This window comes from Marmota marmota, unplaced genomic scaffold (genome assembly GCF_001458135.2).
Source record: "Marmota marmota marmota unplaced genomic scaffold, marMar, whole genome shotgun sequence".
Taxonomy (NCBI): domain Eukaryota; kingdom Metazoa; phylum Chordata; class Mammalia; order Rodentia; family Sciuridae; genus Marmota; species Marmota marmota.
Window position 1 is genome coordinate 11,524,555 of NW_026000019.1, and position 20,969 is coordinate 11,545,523.

The following is a 20,969-nucleotide window of genomic DNA, read 5'->3' on the forward strand; positions in this document are numbered from 1 at the left end:
ATTCTAGTGGGAATGAGGGTGGGTACCTTTCTCTGGGTTGTTCCATGATGTAGCCCAGATCCCTACAACACAGCCAGTGACCCAGCCACTTTATGCCTCAGGGTCCTCATTTGTAAAATGGGACAAAAATAATCAACTGTATCAATTGTATTATCTTTCATAAGTTAATATCTCTAAAGGTAATATCCTGGAACACATGAGAGATCTATGTAATGCTTGCTATTATTAGTGTCTTCCTCTTCATCATTGTTCTTCTTCTTATTGTTCAGGTAGCAAAGCAGCATATACAGAGACATGTGCGTGCCCAGCAGAAAGAAGTTTGGGGGTACTGATGGTAGCAGCCATAATGCCCACCAGGAGTAGGGACTGTATATTTCATAACCTGAAATAAATGTTGGGGTTTTTTCTTTCAATTATTTATGATCTTTTTTTCTACAAAGATGCAAGCCCCATGAAGAACTGCCTGGTTTCTGGGCAAAGCACTGTACCCCAAGCCTTTGCAATAATGACTGGCAGCAGAACCGTTGAGTGACAAACAGTAAGTAAGTGAACAAGGGGGTAGGTGTTTATTTTCCCTTCTTTTCCCCAAAGGGGATTTGCAATAACATGGAAAAGGTACAAAAGTGTTTGCAATAAGATGGAAAAGATACAAAAGTGAAAGAGGGCATGGGGGCAGGAAAGATGGCGGAATGAGATGGACATCATTACCCTAGGTACGAGTATGACTGCACATATGGCGGATGCTACACGGTGTACAACCAGAGAAATGAAAAGTTGTGCTGCAATTGTGTACAACGAACCAAAATGCATTCTGCTGTCATATATACCTAAATAGAATAAATAAATTAATTAAAAAAAAAAAACGCGGATAAACCTCCATATAACAACAACAAGATACAAAAGTGATGGATGAGCTGGTTGCTGCAACCCAACCGGTGGAGAGGCTGAAAGGTGCGCGCCTGGTTCTGGGGATTCTGGGCGTCCACTCAGTCTGCAGCTGTCGGAGAAACGCCCCGCTGGCCAGCTCACCCTCGCCACCTCGCTTCTCATTCCTTTCTTGGCCCCGCCCTGCTGGCTGAGTGACAAGAGGAAATGTTTTCCCGCAGGGGACCAGCCTTCTAGGATCCGTTGCTGCTGAATGAAGGACCGCGAGGATCCTGAGCGTGGAAGGTAAAATGGGCAGAGGGAGGCGAGCTGGGGGTGCTGCGGGGCCTGCGAAGTCGTTCTTTGAAAACTCCTTTGCGCTTTGGGACTGGAGAGGAAAGGGTCTGGGGGAGTGGAAGGAGTGGACACAGCCTGCTGGCCCCCTCTCCAGGAGCCCCGGGGGACCGAGCCCTTTCCTTCCTGCAAGCTGTGACACCCACACACTGTTTACTCAAGTCCTACATTTCTAGGGCTTCCCTGGTCACAGGAGAAAACGAAACTGAAGCAGACTTGACTTCCTGTACTTGAGTGTTTGTGCGGTTTTTTTTTTCTTCCCTTCTCTGCTCCTTTATTTACACCAGCCCGCCTCATATCGGGTTGTAACCAGAACTGTGTGCTGCAAACTTTTCTTCAAAGATTTCATTGCTGGGTGATCGATCATGTTTAAGTTGCACAACTGATTGGACCTCGAAGAGGCTAGCTTGGTGGATGATGTCGCTGGTGCCAATTATTGAAATTTTCAAAAGGGGGGGCTGACTGTTAATTGAATGAGATTTTAGGAGTCCACCTGAGCACAGTTGGATTAAACCCACACGCCCTGACACATCCCGCCTCCCTATTTGTGTAGTATTTATTTATAGGCACATGGGTGGGGAGAATATGTATGATTCATTACATTTTTTTTTCATAAAGAGATGTGATTAGCTCTACAATTCATCGAATGCCTGATAATTTGCTACATGCTGTATTTTAATGCCCTTTACACACGTGACCTTGTTTATTGTTGTCCCCATTTGAGGAAATTGGGACTCAACTATCTCAGATTACACAATCAGGAAGTTACCTTCAAAAGTTATACCACCAGGTCCTCAAATTCAGAGTTCACTGAGGTCAGAATTCAATTCTTTCCTTTCCTACTTTGAGTAGGCATTCAAAGTGGACTTGCACCAACTCAACAAAGGCAGGGACGGGCCTGGCTGGTGATAGAAGAAATGCAAAAGGACCCAAGCCATGAAGTGCACTTTTCCTATTAAATGAGGTTTTTTTTGTTTTGTTTTGTTTTAAGAAATGATTTTTTGTTAGTCAACGCACATATAATGTTGAAAGAGATTTGTTGATGTAGATTGAGAATGCTAAACGCAATCAAAACTTTTGACCAGTCATGTAGTTCTTTGAAATCTATCATAAGATCTATCAAAAGGTAACAAGGTAAAATGAGCTGAATTTGCTGCAACATTCACTCAAAATTATTTTAAAAATCTTGCTTAAAACATTCAGAAAACACTCAGTCATGGAGAAATGAAACAACTGTGGGATGGCCTATTACACACCACTGAAAAGCTTTAAAAAGATTTTGTGATAACAGGAAATTTTGCATAGTATGACATTAAATGGAAGGAACCAGGATACAAAGTTACTTACACATTCTGACTATTGTTTTTTAAAAGCCCATAGAAAAAATACAGTAAAATATTATTCATGACTCTTTCTGGGTAGGGGAACTATAGAATAATAGTGTTCTTATGTTTAATTTAAATATCTTCACAATATTCTGTAAGGTAGAGGTTCTGTAAAGAGTAAGTAGATGTATTCACAACAAGTTGCTAGTAAAACTAATGGATGTGACTCAAATGTGTTTTCCTGTTCTGAAATGACAGAGTGTCCAGGTGGGATGTCAGAAGGCTGACAGTATTGTTCCTCTTGATACTGCTGGCTGCAGCCAGGTAATCCCAACGTACACTCCAAGGCTCTGACCAAGTCCCAAGGAGAAAACCCATCATTTTCTGAAAGAAAACGCAACAAGTTGCAGCCAGTGGCCTGTTATACACCACATCATGAAGACCGATGATCACAAGACCACCCAGGAGGAACCCATGTCCTGCAGCCGTGGGACAGCCACAGTGGAAGACCATTGTAAGTTGATTAAGGCTATTCACAAGGAAGATGTGGATGAAATCCAGCAACTGCTGCTCAGAGGGGCTGATGTCAACTTCCAGGAAGAAGTAGGTGGTTGGACACCTTTGCATAATGCAGTCCAATGTGGCAGGAAGGACATTGTGGAACTTCTGCTCCGTCACGGTGCTGACCCTCACCAGAGGAAGAGGAACGGGGCCACTCCCTTCATCATCGCTGGGATCATGGGACACGTGGAGCTGCTGCAACTTTTCCTTTCCAAAGGGGCCGATGTCAATGAGTGTGACTCCAATGGCTTCACAGCTCTCATGGAAGCTGCTGGGCGGGGTAAGATCGAAGCTCTCAGGTTTCTTTATGAGTGCGGAGCGTCGGTGAATCTGCATCGAAACTCTAAAGAGGAACAAAAGCGGCTTAAGAAAGGAGGGGCCACGGCTCTCATGGACGCTGCTGAAAATGGCCACACAGATGTCCTGAGGATTCTCCTGGATGAGATGGGGGCGGACGTCAACGCCAGGGACAATATGGGCAGGAATGCCTTGATCCAAGCTCTTCTGTCATGCTCTCCTGATAGCAGTGTGGAGGATATTACCCGCCTTCTGCTGGATCACGGGGCTGATGTCAACGTGAGAGGAGAAAGAGGCAAGACACCCCTGATCCTAGCAGTGGAAAAGAAGCATGTTGGTTTGGTACAGATGCTTCTGGAACAAAAGTGCATAGAGATCAATGACACCGACAGCGAGGGCAAGACAGCCCTGCTGGCTGCTGTGGAACTCAAACAGACAAGGATGGCCGAGCTGCTGTGCCAAGAGGGGGCCAGCACGGATTGTGGGCCTCTCGTGAGGACAGCAAAACTGAATTACGACCACTCCCTGGTGAAGCTCCTTCTCTCCTACGGAGCTAGAGTCTGTTTCCAGCCTCCCCCTGAAGACTGGGAGCCCCAGAGTTCACGTTGGGGGTCAGCCCTGAAAAAACTGCACAGAATGTACCGCCCTATGATTGGCAAACTCAAGATATTTATGGATGAAGAATATAAAGTTGCTGAGACTTCTGAAGGGGGCATCTACCTGGGTTTCTATGAGGAGAAAGAGGTGGCTGTGAAGCTATTCCCTGAAGACAGTGCACGAGCAGAAAAGGAAGTCTCCTGTCTGCAGAGCTGCCGAGAGAACAGTAACTTGGTGACACTCTATGGGAGCGAGAGCAACAAGGGCTGTTTATATGTGTGTGTGGCCCTCTGTGAACGGACTCTGGAAGAGCACTTGGATGTGCACAGAGGGGAAGCTGTGGGGAACGAGGAAGATGAGTTTGCTCGAAATGTCCTATTATCTATATTTAAGGCTGTTTATGAGCTGCACTCGTTGCATGAATACACTCATCAGGATTTGCAGCCAAGAAACATCTTAATAGGTGAGTCCCTATCTCAGTCATTTTGTGTGTGTGTGTGTCTGTGTGTGTGTGCTGCTATGACAGAGTGCCACAGATTGGGAAATTTAAAAAGAATAGAGATTTAGTTCGAGGAAGTTCATTGGCATCTGGCAAGGAACTTCTTGCTGTGCTGTCCACCGAGGAAGGCTGAAGGGCAGGAAGGACAAGAGAGAAAGAGGAAGCCAAACTTCTTTTACAGCAAACCCGCTCTGGATAATGGCATTTGTGAAAGCAGATCCCTCATGATGTACTCAGCTCCTGAGAGTCCCACCTCTTGACACCAATTATACACTATAAAACTCCTAGAAGATAACGTAGGAGAAAAATCTAGACACCCTTGGGTTTGGGGATGACTTTTTAGATGAAATATCAAAGACCTGATCTATGGAGGGAAAAAGATGGATAAGCAATAAGAATTAATTGACTTGATTAAAATATAAACATTTCTGCTCTGTAAAAGGCACTTCAATAGATGACAAGCAAGCTATATAGCCTGAGAGAAAAAAATATCTGCAAAAAGACATGTCAGTTAGACAGTTGTTACCAAAAAGAACAAAGGACTCTTAAAACTCTAAAATGGAATAACCTGATATTAGAGAAACGTCACTTAGGCTCCTCAGTAGCTGGGTGAAGGGCAGAACCTAACTGCCCACAAACTGTTTATGATTTAATTGCAGAAACTAAGCCTAAGTGTTTAAAAAAAAATTATAGCATTTTAATATGACCTGTTGAATCTAATAGTAGGAGGTTAAGGCCGAGTGTTAGGAGAACAGCGAAGTGTTCCAGTTAGGCACCTTTGGATTCAAGGGCAGAAATCACAACTCCAAGTGGCTTCAAAAATGAAGGGAAATTATTGGTTCCAGTTACTGAAAACCATCCCTGGATTTCCATGCACACCCTACCTGCCTCTTCAGACTCTTGCAGGCCACTTCCCGACTTCAACCCTGCTCTCTGGACCCTTCTTTCCATCAGATTGGAATTCTCCAGTTTCCTCTCAGCCTTGGGAATTTGTGTCTGGAATTCTACTTTGCATTTTAGTCTAAGTGTTTCTTTCTTAAAGAAGACCGATCCCCACCTCCCCAATCATAGAGCTTTCCTATGGCTGATGAACAACCAACCAACAATGCTCTAAATCCAAGACTGTCTTGGCGTAGTGTTCCACTAAATTAAGCTAACCAGCCACAATCCAGCTGGACGTTTTAGACAGTTATCACAGAGCATCCTGTACTTTGTGCTAGTATTTCCACAATTGCAATGATATCTTTATATTCATTTGTGTATTTATTCCATTGAATATCTGTCTCCTTGTTGGGAGACTCTGATCTTAAACTCTTGGATAGGGTTCTCCTCTCCCCATCATTTTGCCTCTTAACAAACACATTGAATAATTCAATGGATTCATTTTTGTTAGGCTCTGGATTCCCACGGCTTGAATGATGTCTAGTTTGGAATCTAAGGGGTTCTAGAAGCACACCGTTGCACCGGCCTTCACCCTGCTTGGGGTTACCCAGCCTTCCTTCTCAGACTCCTTCAAGCCAGAAGCAGGGACCATATCCTGGGAGGATAAATCACCACCATCCTTTCATAGTGTTCCTGACCCCTCCCATCTATTCATCCCTCTATCTGAGGGCTCAGTGGCTTTCTCCTAGGGAAAAAGAACCTGAGGGGGACGAGGAAGCAGGGACTTATGATAAGCACATCCCTGACCCTGGGAAACTGCCTAACTTGTCGCGGTGGGCAGTGGATGATGGGCTTACTTTATGGATGGCTGTGCCAAGATGGTCTTGCATGTAGAGTCTTGCTGGCTGCTGCTCATTAGTCATGGGATGTCCCCTTAACTCCCTCCAGCAGCTGCTTTGCAAATCTGTGCTGTTTGCCTCAGGAACTGCACAAATGGGGAGCTGATTAAATTTATCTTCATCCTTTCCTACTCTCTGGCCTGGAAAAAATAAAATTATGTCCTGCCCCCGGCAGATACCTAATAAATCAAATGTTAACTGCACAGGACAGTTTTTGAGGAGTGAGTAGCATTTTTATTTACCTTCTTCAGAGATGATGGATTATACATCGTGTTGCATGTTTATTTAAATCAATTGACTGCCGCATTGTGGGGAATGGATATTTTCCATGCCCTTCTCTGCACTCTCCCGTAGATTCCAAGAAGGCTGTTCGCTTGGCAGATTTTGATCAGAGCATCAAGTGGACTGGAGACCCACAGGAAATCAGGAGAGACCTAGAGGTGATTTCTACAATCTGCTGTTTTCTTTTCCTTCTGCTTCCTTGTTTGTTCATTACCTTAGTGCAAATGGCCGATGAGAGGGTGTTTCCTTTTTAACCAGGAAGGAAAGAACTTTGAAGGCTCCTCCGACCCCCACCACTCTGTGTCACTCACTGTCCTCACTCCTCTGTAGACACTGGCGCATTCCTGGGCTTCCTCTCATATCAGAGCTCTTGCAGTGCAGAGGAGAGGTGTCATGGCGGAGTCAGTGAGGCACTGCCTGTCACCTGGTCCCTTTCAGGTCTCTTATTATCGCTTTCTCCCTCCACTAGCTAAATAAGTAAGTAAATTGAACATGTCATTCCTCTTTTCTAAGTAATTCCAGGAGGTATTTCCAGATATCACCAAAATTCCTTCAGGAGATATTTTCTGCCTAAGGATAAGATGAATGAGACTTCTTTTCCCTCACTCTGTTCAAACACATGCCCTCAGCTCCGAAGAAAGTCAGCTACTGAGGCCCCACAAAAACTCCAGGGAGGGGTGGGGTTGATCCTCAACTGGGAAAGAGACAAAACTTGGCCCCAAATTTAATTCCCTGACATAGCTGTTTCTCCTGAAAGGACACAGAGCCTGGCCCTGCAGACCAAAGCCCCTGGCGGATCTGGCTTCTATGGGGGCATTTCTTTCCAGGAGAGAAATGATGGGCAGGAGCTCATCACCCGTGTCTGGCCTCTTGGTTTGGCAGCTGCAGATGTCAGCTCCTCCCCTGGCTGATGGCTAGTGCAGAGTGTCCTATGCTGGCCTCCTTCTCTGCCTCTCCTTCCTGCCGTGGTCTAACTCCTAGGTTACACTGCTGTTTCCCACCTGGACAGTCTCTATCATCTACTGCCCCAGTTCTCAGCCAGTCCCCTGGTATTCACCTTGTTTAGAAACATTCTCCCTTCTCTGATTTCTCTATGTTCCATCAGTGCATTTGACATCCACCTCCAATCTCTCTTTCTGCATGTCACCCCCCCGCCCCCAAAAAAAAAAAAAACCTGTACCCTGGGATTACCTTTTAAACTGTGCGGACCATACAGTACTTTGAAGAATTCTATACATGAATCTGTGTCTTCTCTCCCGAACGAGCCTGCAGGCTCCTAGAGAGTTCTTCTAGCACACACTATCCAAAGTTACCCAAATCGAGAGGTAATTCATAAGCCCCTTTGGCTTGATTTCTGGTTTTATGAAGGCCCTTGGACGGCTGGTCCTCTATGTGGTAAAGAAGGGAGAGACTCCTTTTGGGAAGCTAAAGGCTCAAGGCAATGCCAAGGTGATTGAACTTTCTCCAGATGAGGAAATTAAGGACCTCATTGATCACCTGTTCTGTCCTTTGGAACCTGTGAAGGACCATCTGGGTGACCTTCTGGATCATCCTTTCTTTTGGAGTTGGGAGAAGTAAGTAAACTCAAGTGTGGATCTCAGGCCTCAGAATGGAGAAGGAGGGGTGGTATGGAGAAGGAGGGGTGGTACGGGCCAGGGTCAGGGCTTGTTCTCTCTGCTTGGTATATACTGGATATGTGACCTCGGAGGGGCAGTTTAACCTCCTGGATTCTGGTTTTCTCTTCTGAAGAATGGGTGGGGGGGAGAGAAAGAGACAGCTGCCTCTCCCATCATGCAGAATTTTAAAAGTTTTACTACTTTTATTAAAATCCAAAATCTATCAGTTTTCTCTTCCTGCAAATAGTGGGAAAAATGGAATGACCATGATAATTTTGTCCTTCTCAGACGCTATAGGGCACTTCGGGATGTGGGAAATGAAAATGACATCAAGTGTAGAAAAACTATGAGTGAGATCCTCACACGACTAACACCTGGGTCATCTGAACCTCCCAGAAGTTTTGACTGGTGGACATCTAAGGTATGAACAATTTCTGCTGGTGTAGGCATTATTCTGGGATGAATCCATGTGCTATTTTATGTGAGTTTTTTTTTTTTAATACCAACCAGGAAGTGAAAAGGTGATATTCCCTCCCTCCCTCTCCATCCAAGTCCCTCTTACTACTAGCTCTTCGAGGTCTCTGCTCCCCCAAGAGACCAGCTGTGACAGACTCCTGTTCTGGTTATTCTTAGGATGGCCTTGACCCAGCCCGGGAACCTTTCCCTAAAGCCTGGCCAAGGGCCTATTACCATAGTGACAAGGGTGGCTGCCTGAATAGAGCAGACACTAAACCATGGGGCTGCCTCCTCTGCTTGTGAACAGCTGTGAGCATCCACATAGAGACCTACGTGCTGCCCCCACAAAACACATTCGGGAGACAGGATGATCTCTAAAACTCCCCCTCTTCAAGAAAATCTGCCTGGCTTGAACTAAGTATAGAGGAACCCCAAAGTATTCACCACCATCTCAATCTTGCCTTTGCCATCAGAACTTTCATTAGGATGAATTAACAACATCTATCAAATAGGCCAAGGCAGACCAAGGCTGGGCAGACGAAGCAGAATAGGCACAGTCCTTGTGGTGCTGGACACTTGCAGAAATAATGCTGTGCGACGTGGCCTGGGCGTCCCTCAGACACGTGTCAAGGACTGTGAGAGATTGATACTCTGAGGCCTTCTACTGAAATCAGCAGCTTCCCCACCCCCGGCCTCTGTTTCCCCTGTAGCTCTTTATTTCTGTTTCTCTTTTTGCTCTTCTGCCCTCACTTGTCTCTGGACTACCTCCTGCCCTCGAAATGGCTAGCCTTCTTTACTAGTCTTTGAGTTCCACGATGTCTGCTGTCTCACTGGCATGAAGTAGGTCGACCATGACTCTTTGCTAAATGAACATCTATAAAACTCCAGCTCAACCCTGTGGAAATGGAGACATTTGAATCTAGAGCCAATGACAGGGACAGTCGAGATTATGTAGCTCTTGACTGTTACATGGCGGCCATAGTTCTCAGGACTTGGAGTCCCCCCATTTAATCCTTAGAAGAGCCTCTGTGGTAATCATCTATGCTTTGCAGATAGGTAAGCTGAGGCATAGACAAATAATCTTTCAAAGGCTGAACCAGTATGAGGTGTGAGGTGTAGCAGGATTTGAAGGTGGGAAAAATGGCTGCTGAGGATGTGTGCTCACTGCTGTCCATGAGCTATGATGCCGTCAACTCCAACTCCTATAATCCTGGAGGAAAGTGAGGTCCAGAGATGGTTCCTAAAGTACCTGGGTTGGGGCAGCCAGAGAGTGGCAAAGCTAGAAGGAAACACCTGTTCTTTTGTTCCCCAATGCATTGGTTCTTTCCCCTAAATTTTATTGACTTATATTGAATTTTGATTGAGTTCAAGTCTTACCTTGTCATTCCCGTTTATTTATTTATTTATTGGCACATTGCAGTTATACATAATAGTGGGACTCATGGTTACATATTCCTACATGCACATAACATGATGTGTTCAGTTTCATTCCTGAGTTCCTCCTCTTTCCCTCCCCTTGTCCCTCCCTTTGGTCCCCTTCCTCTATTGGTATCCTTCCTGTTTTCATGAGAGTATCCTCTCATTTTCCCCGCCTTTCCCCCTCTTGCATTCATATAAGATAAAACATGCAACACTTGACCTTCTGAGTCGGCTTATTTCACTTAACATAATGTTCTCCAGTTTCATCTATTTTCCCACAAATGACATAAATTCATTTTTTTTTATGGCTGAGTAAAACTCCATGGTGTATATATGCCACATTTTCTTTATCTGTTCATCTGTTGACAGGTACCTAGCCTGATTCCATTTCTAGTCTTTTGAGGAAATTCCACACTGATTTCCATTGTGGTTGTGGTAATTTATAATACCAGCAAAATTGTATATAAGTGTTCTTCCCCCCCACGTCCTCACCAGCATTTGTTGTTGTTTGGATTCTTGATTTTTGCTATACTGACTGGAGTCAGATGGAATTTCAGTGTAGTTTTGATTTGCGTTTCCCTGATTGCTAAAGATGTTGAACTTCTTTCATACATTTGTTGACCGTTTGTATATCTCCATTTGAAAAGTGTCTGTTTAGTTCTTTGGCCTATTTATTAATTGGGTTTTTATTAATTTTTGGTGTTAAGCTTTTTGAATACTTTATATACTTAATCCTCATATTAGATTGTTTTTCTTGTTGATTTCATGCTCATTTGTGCGGTCACATGGTTGTTTTTGACAGCACAGGTTTAGCACCCAGGTTTTCCTGACTATCTACTGTATGTGGTTCTCAGCCTGACCCATGCCACCACCCACACTCTGCTCTCCATCTGAGCAAGCCTCTTTAAGGAGGAAATGTAATCGAGCATGAATTTGGAAGGGCAGCTACAAGATAAAAATGTGCAATTTATGTTATATGGCAGCAGACCAAAGATTTTTTAAACCACGTTTTAATGTATTTCCTTTCTTATGAAAACAATTCACTTGGAAAATAGAGGCACAAATTTAAAGTTATCTATAATCTCCCATCCAAACAGAACTATATTTAACATTTTGTTGTACAACATTTACTTGTTAGCAATTAGTAATAGGATAGGCACCCTATATTCAATTTTAATTTTGCCTTATGGTATTAAGACGCCATCAGAATTTATTTGTGTGGCCACTGCATTTTTGCGTAATGTTTCATTTTTTAGATTGACAAAGATGTTATGAAAGACATGAATAAGTTCTATGAAAAAAAAGGGGATTTCTACAGGGACACTGTGGGTGATCTGTTAAAGTTCATCCGGAATATGGGAGAACACATTAACGAGGAAAGAAACAAATGGTAAGTTTTGTTTTTATTCTTGTAAATCTTACGTGAAATGAGAGCAACTGCGAGGGGAGGGTCCCACAGCACTCGACGGTGCTGCTGGAGAGCAAGCAGTTCCCAATGGAGCTGACCAGGCTCTTCCAAAGTGTGGGTGGTCGGGCAGCGAGTACCCCCGCCTTGAAGCAGTGTGATGGTCAAACCGAACCCGCACCCAGGAAGGCTTCTGTGGAGGGTGTTGAGCCCTCAGACAACAAGTGTCTGTCAAGAGCAACAGACGGGAAAAAGAGGATCAGCACAGGGGCGAGCTCCAAAGATGTGAATAAGCTTCGGGTGGCTTATTCAAACCTGCTCAGAGCTCACATGGATTGGGCTGAGGACCAGAGACAGAGCAAGAGTAAGAAGAGCAAAGCGGCTGGGCGAAGGGCACTGAATTCCCTGTTTTTACCAAACCACCGAATTACTTATTTTTCCTTTTGCTTACAGTTTCCATAAATCTATGTTTCTGTTTCCATGTGATATTAGGGTCATTTTGGAGAGAAGAAAGGTTGCAGTGTTTACAAGGTAGTTGTGGTGAGAAACTAGTTTATTTCAGATCTGTGATGCATGGTTATATATTCCTAAATTATAGTTTAAAAAAGAGCAATGTATCATGAAACACCTGATTCTCAAAAAAAAAAAAAATCCAATTCTAAATTTATATGTGTATGGAAAGAAGGAAGTTTATTTTGATAAAAGAAATGCAATTCCTCTGCTGTATTTGGAAAAGGGAGATCACTGTGGTCTTTCATCTTCCTTTTAGTTTTTGTTGCACCCCACTGAACAGAAACTCGTGACTTCTTGTGTGACTAACACAGGAGATGGGACAGCTGGACAAAGTGAATGAAGAGTTATGAAGGCCTTGGTTAAATTGGCTTTTTTTTTTTTTTGCCAAAAACATTAGCTGCAAACTCATACACATACACAAAACCTTGCAGGTCAGGGCTCTTTCAGATTTGGGGATTGTCCATAAGGGATTGTGGAATTGTATCCTTTCCATTTGATGAATGCAAAAAATGAGGTTCAGAAAGATCAAGCAGCCAAAGGTTGCACAGTCACTAAGGAGTTAGGAGATGAGCCTGGCTCTGTCACTTTCCCAAGTCCTTCTCCATTAGGCTGTAGAAATAAAAGAGCAGAGCGTGTCCTGGGTCCTATGTTGTGAAGTGCTGGAGAAGATCTGGGGGCAAGCATGTCAAACCACTTGTGTTTCATTTCAGGATGAAGGAGAAAATTGGAGATCCTTCCTGTTATTTTCAGAAGACATTTCCAGATCTGGTCATCTACGTCTATAGGAAGTTACAGAACACGGAATACAGAAAACATTTCCCCCAAACCCACAACCCAACCAAACCTTCGTGTAACAGAGGTGGCCAGGGTGGGAGGCTGGCCAGCCCTGAGTACTGAGTCTTTCAAGTTCAAGGGGCCACTTACTACCTATGTAACTGGCAATCACAACTCTCGGAGCCTCTTAGCTACACCGTTGCTTGTGAGGGATGAGTTAGACAGCAGTGTGTCAGTTTCCAGCACACGCATTCCACACTTTGGTAACAAAGGCAGTGTATGTCCAGATTCCCTGGTCCTTGATAGTGGGCAAGGCTTATTGGCAGGGACTGGGAGAGCATCCTGCTAAGTTTCCTCTTGTCATTTGCAACAAAGGAGGGAATGCCAAGACCTCTCAGGCCACGTGTTTTACAATGATTATCTCATTTAATTCTCTCAATGACCTACATGATAATAACCAGAACTTATTATCCCCATGGAAGAACCTGAGGCTCAGAGAGTTTGAGCTACTTGCCTGAGATCATATAATCTGCACAGAGCAAGGTATAAACGGAAGTTACTGTGATTGTTACCTCTTACTTAGGTACTTTAAAAACTTAATTAGCGGCCCAGGGCTTTTTTGGATGAGACCCAAAAGGAATATGCCAAAAGAGTTCCAGGAAGCTCATTTATGCATTAATATTTGTAAGTCTACACACTAGTTGTATGAATTCCATTCCTATAAGCACTTGCACTGATTTTCCATGACCTTAAGAGAGTAGGTCTCAATTAGGGGCAATTTTGCTCCTCAAGGGGCATTTGTCTGTGTCTGAAGAAGTCTTCGGTGTCACAGCTCTGGGAAAGAATGACAATATTGGTGTTTGTTGGTAGAGGCCAGGGGTTCTGCCAAATACTCTTTGGTGCACAAAACAACCCCCAACACGCAACACCCAGATCAGAACATCAGCGGTACCGAGACAGATAAATCCTGTCTTAAGGGACTGAGACACTTTTGAACTGGCTGGAGGCCCAGGACTGTGGAGCGTGTGGACGACCCCAGAGAGGGGTGACCCGGATTTATTTTCTTGCTGCTGCATCTGTAATGGAGCACTTCCTTCTGCCATCGGCCACTCAGGAAGTTCCCCATCCACCCTCACTTCCCTGCTCCACTCCGGGGGCTCAATACGTGCTTCTCTACACCCTGTAGTTTTTGATTTCCCCACTGGGATTGAAGCCCCTTAAAGCAACGATTATCTGTTTTGGAATTTGTATCTTCACTGCTTAGCCAAATGTTTGTCCTGCCATAATGCTCAATGAGTAACCATTGAATAATTACTATTTATTATTATTCATGTACAAAGAAGAGGCCATCTTTGCACATGAAAAATAATACTACTTTACATTTTTATGGTGCCTTATAATTTATTCATACCTATATATTATCTCATTTCGTTTCCAAAATAATTTTGTCAGGTTGTCATTGAAATCCTTATTTTGCTGATGAGGACATTGAAGTTAGAAATAACTTCGATGTACTCTAGGACATAACCAGGGAGTTGTCACTGTTTTTGAATAGATTTTCTGACACTCAGTCTGGAGTTTTTGCACTTATCATCATGGTGGCTAAGTTAAGATGGAACCTTGGAATGGGAATGTAATATGAAAAGAAGGTGTCTGGTGCTGGATAAATGGTTGTACTGAATAGAGTTAAGACATACTGGAAGAAATAAACTGAAGGGCTTTTTTAAAATGAGGGATCTATTGAGGGGGGATAGTAGAGGATAGGAAAGGCAGCAGAACACAACAGACACTAGTATGGCAATATGTAAATCAATGGATGTGTAACTGATGTGATTCTGCAATCTGTATATGGGGTAAAAATGGGAGTTCATAACCCACTTGAATCAAAGTGTGAAATATGATATATCAAGAAATTTGTAATGTTTTGAACAACCAACAATAAAAAAAATTAAAAAAAAATGAGGGATCTATGAACAGCAAGATTGCTCTAGGTTTCAAAATTAAGTATTGGTTGTCTGATACATAGTGAGTACTTGGAATGTCAATCAGAATGCCCATGTGTGAACAGTACTCGATAAAATTTTGATTTGTCTTATTAAATTTGATTTTCTTTGAGTGACATTTCTACTTTAGAGACTACTAAATAAGCAATTCCAGAATGTTTTAAGGAAGGACATGTTGCTCTTTAAAGGAAAAGTATTAGATCTGCCACTTGCTGAGCACCTTCTCTTTTCTAGTATGAAACTCTTACATGTGATGTCCAGTGGCGTCCCTGATTGCGCTCTGAGATTATTTTCGTTCTATAGAAGACACAACGAATGCTCAGAAAGGCTCTTTAAGATGCTGGAGTAGTAAGTACAGAGGCAGGATGCTAACCCAGGTCCGTGAGTCCAGGGTGTGGTCTTTCTGGATGCCAAAGAGTGAGATGGGGCAGGTGGGAGCAGTCATGGTTCAGAAGTACAAGGGCTTTCATGCGTTCCTCTGCACTGATGTCCGAGAGGTCACATTACCAATGACGTTCACAGTGCCAAACCACTGGGTCACACCCCTGCCTTCAAGAACCTCCCAGCTGCGGCTGAGTCATCAACTATTCCATTTCCCTGGAAACTTCTACAGCAGCCTTAACCCTGCACTCTCTTGTCTTTCCTTCCACTTGGCTGGTCTGCACAGCATCCTCTGCCAGCTCCTTCTCTGTGCAACTGCTAGATATTGAGTGCTCCTTACCTAATCCTCAAGAACTTCACTTTTTGACCTTTGTCCCTAGATGATAAGTTTGAGCGCCATAGCTAACATCATCATAAACAGGCAGGGGAATTCCAGGTTTTGAAATTTCACCTCCCCCTCTTGATGTGACCACCAGTCACCCTTATATGTTCTGTGTCATTTGACTGACACTGAAAATCAGATCAGGTCCCTTCCCTGCTTAAAACCCTCCAACAGCTTCCTATTGTGGTTAGAAGAAAACCCGAACTGTTCACCAGCCAATTGGTAAACGTACTGGCAAAGTCTACAGCTCTGTGCTCCTCACCTGTCGGCTGCTTATCTTGAAGGCTTCACCGTATCTGAGGTGATCTTATCTCTGCTTCCTCTGAGTGCTGGGAGCATGGCCTCCACAGGGGCATTGGTTTGGGGGTTCCCTCTGCCTGTAACTTTTGACTGCCAGGCTCTGCCTGCTAGCTCCTATTTTCTGGGCCTCGACTACAATGTGACTTCCTTAGATAAGACTTCCTTATTCAAAGTTGCTCCCATCAACTTTTTATTTTTTTGATGACATTATAGCTCTAATCACTATCTAAAAATATTAAATTTACATGTTCATGTGTTCTTAAAAATACATCTGTCCCTCGTCAGGGTAAGAACATGAGTTCCATATGGCAGTGATAATGTCTTATCCATTGTCATATCCAACCCCCATTATCTGGTGCAACTTCCAGAACAAAAGAGATTCTGATTGATAAACATTTAGAGTGGGAAGATAAAGGTTTCTATAATTACATCATTGTGTGATAACTACCTAGTTAGAAACCTGTGTTTAAGATATATATTGAAGGTCATGTCATTTTCTCATTCTTTGTGTTTGGCATAATAAAATCCATTGGATGAGTTGACGCCCTATACCTAGGAGTCTCTGGCATATTAACCTGGTATTTTAATGAAAGAAGAGTTTTTTTAAAAATAGTTTTTAGTTGTAGTTGGACACAATACCTTTATTTTATCTGTTTATATGTGGTGCTAAGGATTGAATCCAGGGCCTCGCACATACTAGGTGAGCGCTCTACTGCTGAGCCATGACCCCAGCCCAATGAAGGAAGAGTTTTTAGACCTCAAGAAAAAATATTTGGAAGGTGGACCTCGAGGCATCATGGCGGGAGAAGGGAAGGATATTTGGGTGTTTTCTGGTGATCGTCCACATGATTTCATGGAGGCATCTGCCCATAAGAGCAGCGACTCTTAAGTCCTTTACTCCCCACCCCCTCCCCACCCTGGGGGGCTGTGGAGCCTCCAGGAAGTCCTGTCCAGGCTCCTGGTCTCAGGTTCTTTCCACCAGCCCACCTCCCTCGTACATTTCAGTTTGCAGATGACATTTCTTTCTTTGGATGCCATTGTGCTCTTGGTTTGAGGCAAAAGCTCTTCCTCATGTGCTGCGTTCAGTAGTGATTGGCATTTATACCCATCTCCACAACTGGCTGGGGTGGGCAGAGGTCGTATCCCAATGCCTTGCCAGGTACCTGGTGTGTTCTAAGTGCATAGTGGATGCTTCTTGAATTCCCTGGAATTGAGTAGTATCTTTAAAATTAGAGGTTTGGTGGGTCCTTGCTGGAGCTAGAGCCTAGGAGACAGGTAAGTCTTGGAACTAACTTTGAGGCCAACTCTCCACCCATCACCACTTTAGGAGACTATGGGGCTTCAAGACGTTTTGGGTAAAGTGCAGCAGAACCTCTCTCCAGAGGAGATCCTGGGAAATTCAGCTTTCCTTCTTTTTTTCAATATGGAAATTTTCTCTCAGGATTGTCTGTTAGAACAGTGCCTACTATATTCTAGATACCCAATTTTAGTTGTTGCTGCTCTTAATCACTGCAATGGAGCCAACTGTATCTCACGAAATTTATAGATTGAGGCCCTCACCCCATGGGATGTTATTAGGAGATGGGGCCTTGGAAAGGTTAGGTGTAGTCCTGGGGGTGGGCACCCGTGCTAATGACCTTTTAAAAAGAGGAAAGAGGGCTCTTTTCCGTCTCCCTGCCACATGAGCACATAGCAAAGAGGTAACTGTCCACAAAGAAAATCCTCCATTAGAAACCGAGTGACCAGCTCCTTGATCTTGGACTTACAGCTTTCCAAACTGACTACTAGAATCCACGTGGCTGCTCTCACCCAACAGAAGCCACCAAATCATTTGCTTGATTGCAGGGAGAAAAGGGAAACAGGAAACCAGTGAGGGGGGTCCCAAGGCAAAAGAAAGGGTTTAGGTTTTTATCAGGAGAGATAAGAAACCCCTAGTTGACTGTGGGCAAGGGCTGGCATGGTGTGATTTAAATTTTAAGAGACTCCCTCTGTCTTCTCTGTAAGTAGACTACAGAGGGCAAGAGAGAAAACAAGGGCATGAATTAGGAGATCACCAAACGGTTCATGCAACTGATTTGGTGGCTTCCGTTGGGACAGAGCAGCGAAGTGGATTCCAGGTAGTCAGTTTGCAAGGCTGAAAATCCAAAGTCCTGTTGTTATCGCAGCCCAAACTGACAAAACCAAACACGTGGCACACAATGGTCTTGCAGCAAATGTTTCTGACCTTCCTCTTCTCTTCTTTCCCATCACAGGAAACAGAAACAAACAAACAAACAAACAAACAAAACCACAAAACAACATCAACAACAAAAAAAACATTAAAGAAAAAAAATGGTGCACCTTCTCATCTCCCAGTATTTTTCATTTGCTTGATTTCCAAATTGCCTATGGCCTGTATGTTTAAGAAGAGATGATTCTAACAAGGGGAGGGGGAAAAGGAAAAAAAAGAAAATGGGGAAACTGAACTTTTGAGGCTCTAGGAAACCATTAACAGGATTAGATGAATATATTTACTTTTACATAACATAACATCATGATGTTCTTCACCAGTGTTGGCTGATAAAATCTAACACAAGAATCTTGAAGTGATTTGCTATCCACAGAAGAGGGGAACTCAAAGCCGTGAGCACCATACACACAGAATCTCACCTTTTTTTTTTTCTCCTGAAAATTCTGAGTATTATTAGGTAGGAGGCTTTGTATTTTAGGATTTCTTTTTAGTATATGTTTTGTAAAATTGAAGCAATTGGATGTCATTTTGTTTGTTGTTTTAACAGCAACCCAGTGGTGGTGACTCACTTAGGGCAGAAGGTCTATATTTCTCCTATGTCAAAGTCTCAGCAGCTCAGTGGTTCAGGAAGTAGGGTGTAATACCTGCAAGGCGTCTGGAGAGCAGTGTTTTCCTAACCCCAGTGTTTAAATACTAGAGACACCACCCGCAAACCAGGTCACAGTCCCCCTCCTTAAGAGGCCTGGCCTAGCAGGGGTAATGGAGATAGTGTAGAGATATACCAATAAAGACACAGTACACTAGGTGGGGGTAATATCCAGGGAGAGAGTTAAGCAGAGTAGGGGGTTGGGTAGTCAGCTAATGTGGGTGAATGTAAATATGGTGATCAGTTGGGCCTCATCAAGAAGGAAATAATCAAGCAAAAATTACAGGAAGCAAGAGAGTAAGAAAGCTTCAGAAATATTTGAGGGAATAAGCAGAGAGAACAGTAAGTTAAAGGCCTTGGAGCATGTTCACACCTGACCTGTTTGAGGAATGTAAAAATGTGTATGTCATATATAGAGGGAGCCAGAGAGTGGAGCTCAGAGCCGGGAGAGAGGGGCTTTCCTTTGTCTTGGCCAAGACAAAGGAAAGTGTTAGAATCCTTGAGTTTTAGCCATGTCCCGGGTCACCCAAGTAGAAATTTCATCCCAACCTCCTTTGCAGCTAGGTAGGGTCGTGTAATTAAGCTCTGGCCAGAAGAATGTAAGCAGGAGGGACAGAAGTAATTCCTTGCCTTTCTCTGCCTGTTCCTTCTTTTTCTTTTCTCCCTGCCTTCACTGTCTACATACTCATTTCTCAGCACAAAGCTTTTAACATCATCATTAGCTGATCAACAGATTTATCCCCAGCCAGCCTCTCCCTGGTTTCCTGATGCACATGCTAACCTCACATGATATCTCCATCTAAAGGTCTAATGGGAACATCACATCTAGCACGTCCAAAATGAAACTCCCAGTCTTCCCCCTAAACCTCCGAGAACGCTTCTGTCTTTGTTAGTGGCAGCCTTGTTCCTTCAGTTGCCCAGTTCAGAATGTTTGCCGCTGTCCTGGGTCCCCCCACCCCTTTGTCTCCCACCAGCCCTCCCTCTGTCAGCAAATCTTGTGGGCTCACCCATCAAAACACATCCACTGTCTGACCTGCAATCCACTTCGCTGCTCTCACTCAACAGAAGCCACCAAATCAGTTGCATGAACTGTTCGGTGATGATCTAATTCATGCTCTTGTTTTTACTCTTCCCCTCTGCAGTCTACTCACAGAGAAGACAGAGGGAGTCTCTTAAAATTTAAATCACACCATGCCACCCCTTGCCCACATAAACATTTCACTAAAGAAGATGTACAAACAGTCGACAGGCATGAATAAAAATGCTCACCATGATTATCCATTAAGGAAATGCAAACTAAAACTATAATCAAGTTTCACATCATATTCATAGAATGGGCATTACAAAGAAGACAGAAAATGACAAGTTGTGGTGAGGTTGTAAAAACATCATAACTCTTACACATTGCTGGTGGGAAGGTTAAATTGTACAGTTGCTCTGGAATTCTAGATATGGTGTAATTCAGCAATTCTACTCTTAGATATATATACAAGGAAGATGAAAACGTGCCTCTGTACAAAACTTGTAGATGAGTGTTCACACCATCATTATTCATGATAGTCAAGAAAGTGGGAAGAGTTCAAATGTCCATGAACTGATGAATCCTAGATGGAGTGGTATATCCACACCTGTGAGATACTCTTCAACAATAAAAAGGAATGAAATACTGTTACAACTTACAGAAATATTGTTAAGTAAAGCATTCTGTAAAAGAGAGAAGCCAGTCACAAAAGGTCCTATATCGTGTGATTCCAATTATGTGAAATGTCTAGCATGGGCAAACCTATAGGCCTAAAGTAGTTTAGTGGTTGCATAGAGCTGGGGAGAATAGTGGGAAGAAATAGAGAGCGAATGCCAGTAGGTATTTTTTTTTAAGGAGTAGGCAACAAAAATGTTCTATGTTATATTGTGTTTGTGATATACAACCCTGTGCATATACTATTAAAACATTGGCGATATATTCTAAATGGGTGAATTGTATAGTAGGTTAAATATACTTCAATTAAGTTTGTTAAAAATCTTTAAAAATATAAAAATGTGACATTGCTTACATACTTTAGGGAATACCTGCTACATCCTGTGTGCCCCCCACCCCCTCCTTCCTTCCTTCTTTTCTTTCACTTTTTAAAATAAAGATTGGGGAAAGGTAGGTGAAGTCATAGAAAAAAAATATTTAAATTTACCAGAGATCTTATAATATTCTCCAAGTAAAACGCCACAGAGATTGTGCTAAATGGAGAGACTATATAGGTGTGAGAAAAAGGCACAGACATATACATTGGGA

The 20,969-nt window shown here is 43.3% G+C and overlaps 2 protein-coding genes across 2 annotated transcripts; both read left to right on the forward strand.

Annotated features, from left to right (window-relative positions):
* Positions 1–1,015: 1,015 nt before the first annotated feature.
* Positions 1,016–13,969, forward strand: Rnasel (ribonuclease L). The gene is made up of 7 exons (XM_015491728.2): positions 1,016–1,170; positions 2,802–4,461; positions 6,633–6,718; positions 7,929–8,134; positions 8,465–8,597; positions 11,308–11,441; positions 12,680–13,969. The coding sequence occupies exons 2-7, from the start codon at positions 2,979–2,981 to the stop codon at positions 12,864–12,866; spliced, it is 2,229 nt and encodes a 742-aa protein (XP_015347214.1). The 5' UTR covers positions 1,016–1,170; positions 2,802–2,978; the 3' UTR covers positions 12,867–13,969.
* Positions 11,478–12,764, forward strand: LOC107147188 (signal recognition particle 14 kDa protein-like; the record flags this gene model as incomplete). Its single annotated transcript, XM_015491598.2, has 1 exon — positions 11,478–12,764. A coding segment is annotated over one exon (441 nt), but the record flags the coding sequence as incomplete, so codon positions are not given.
* Positions 13,970–20,969: the final 7,000 nt, after the last annotated feature.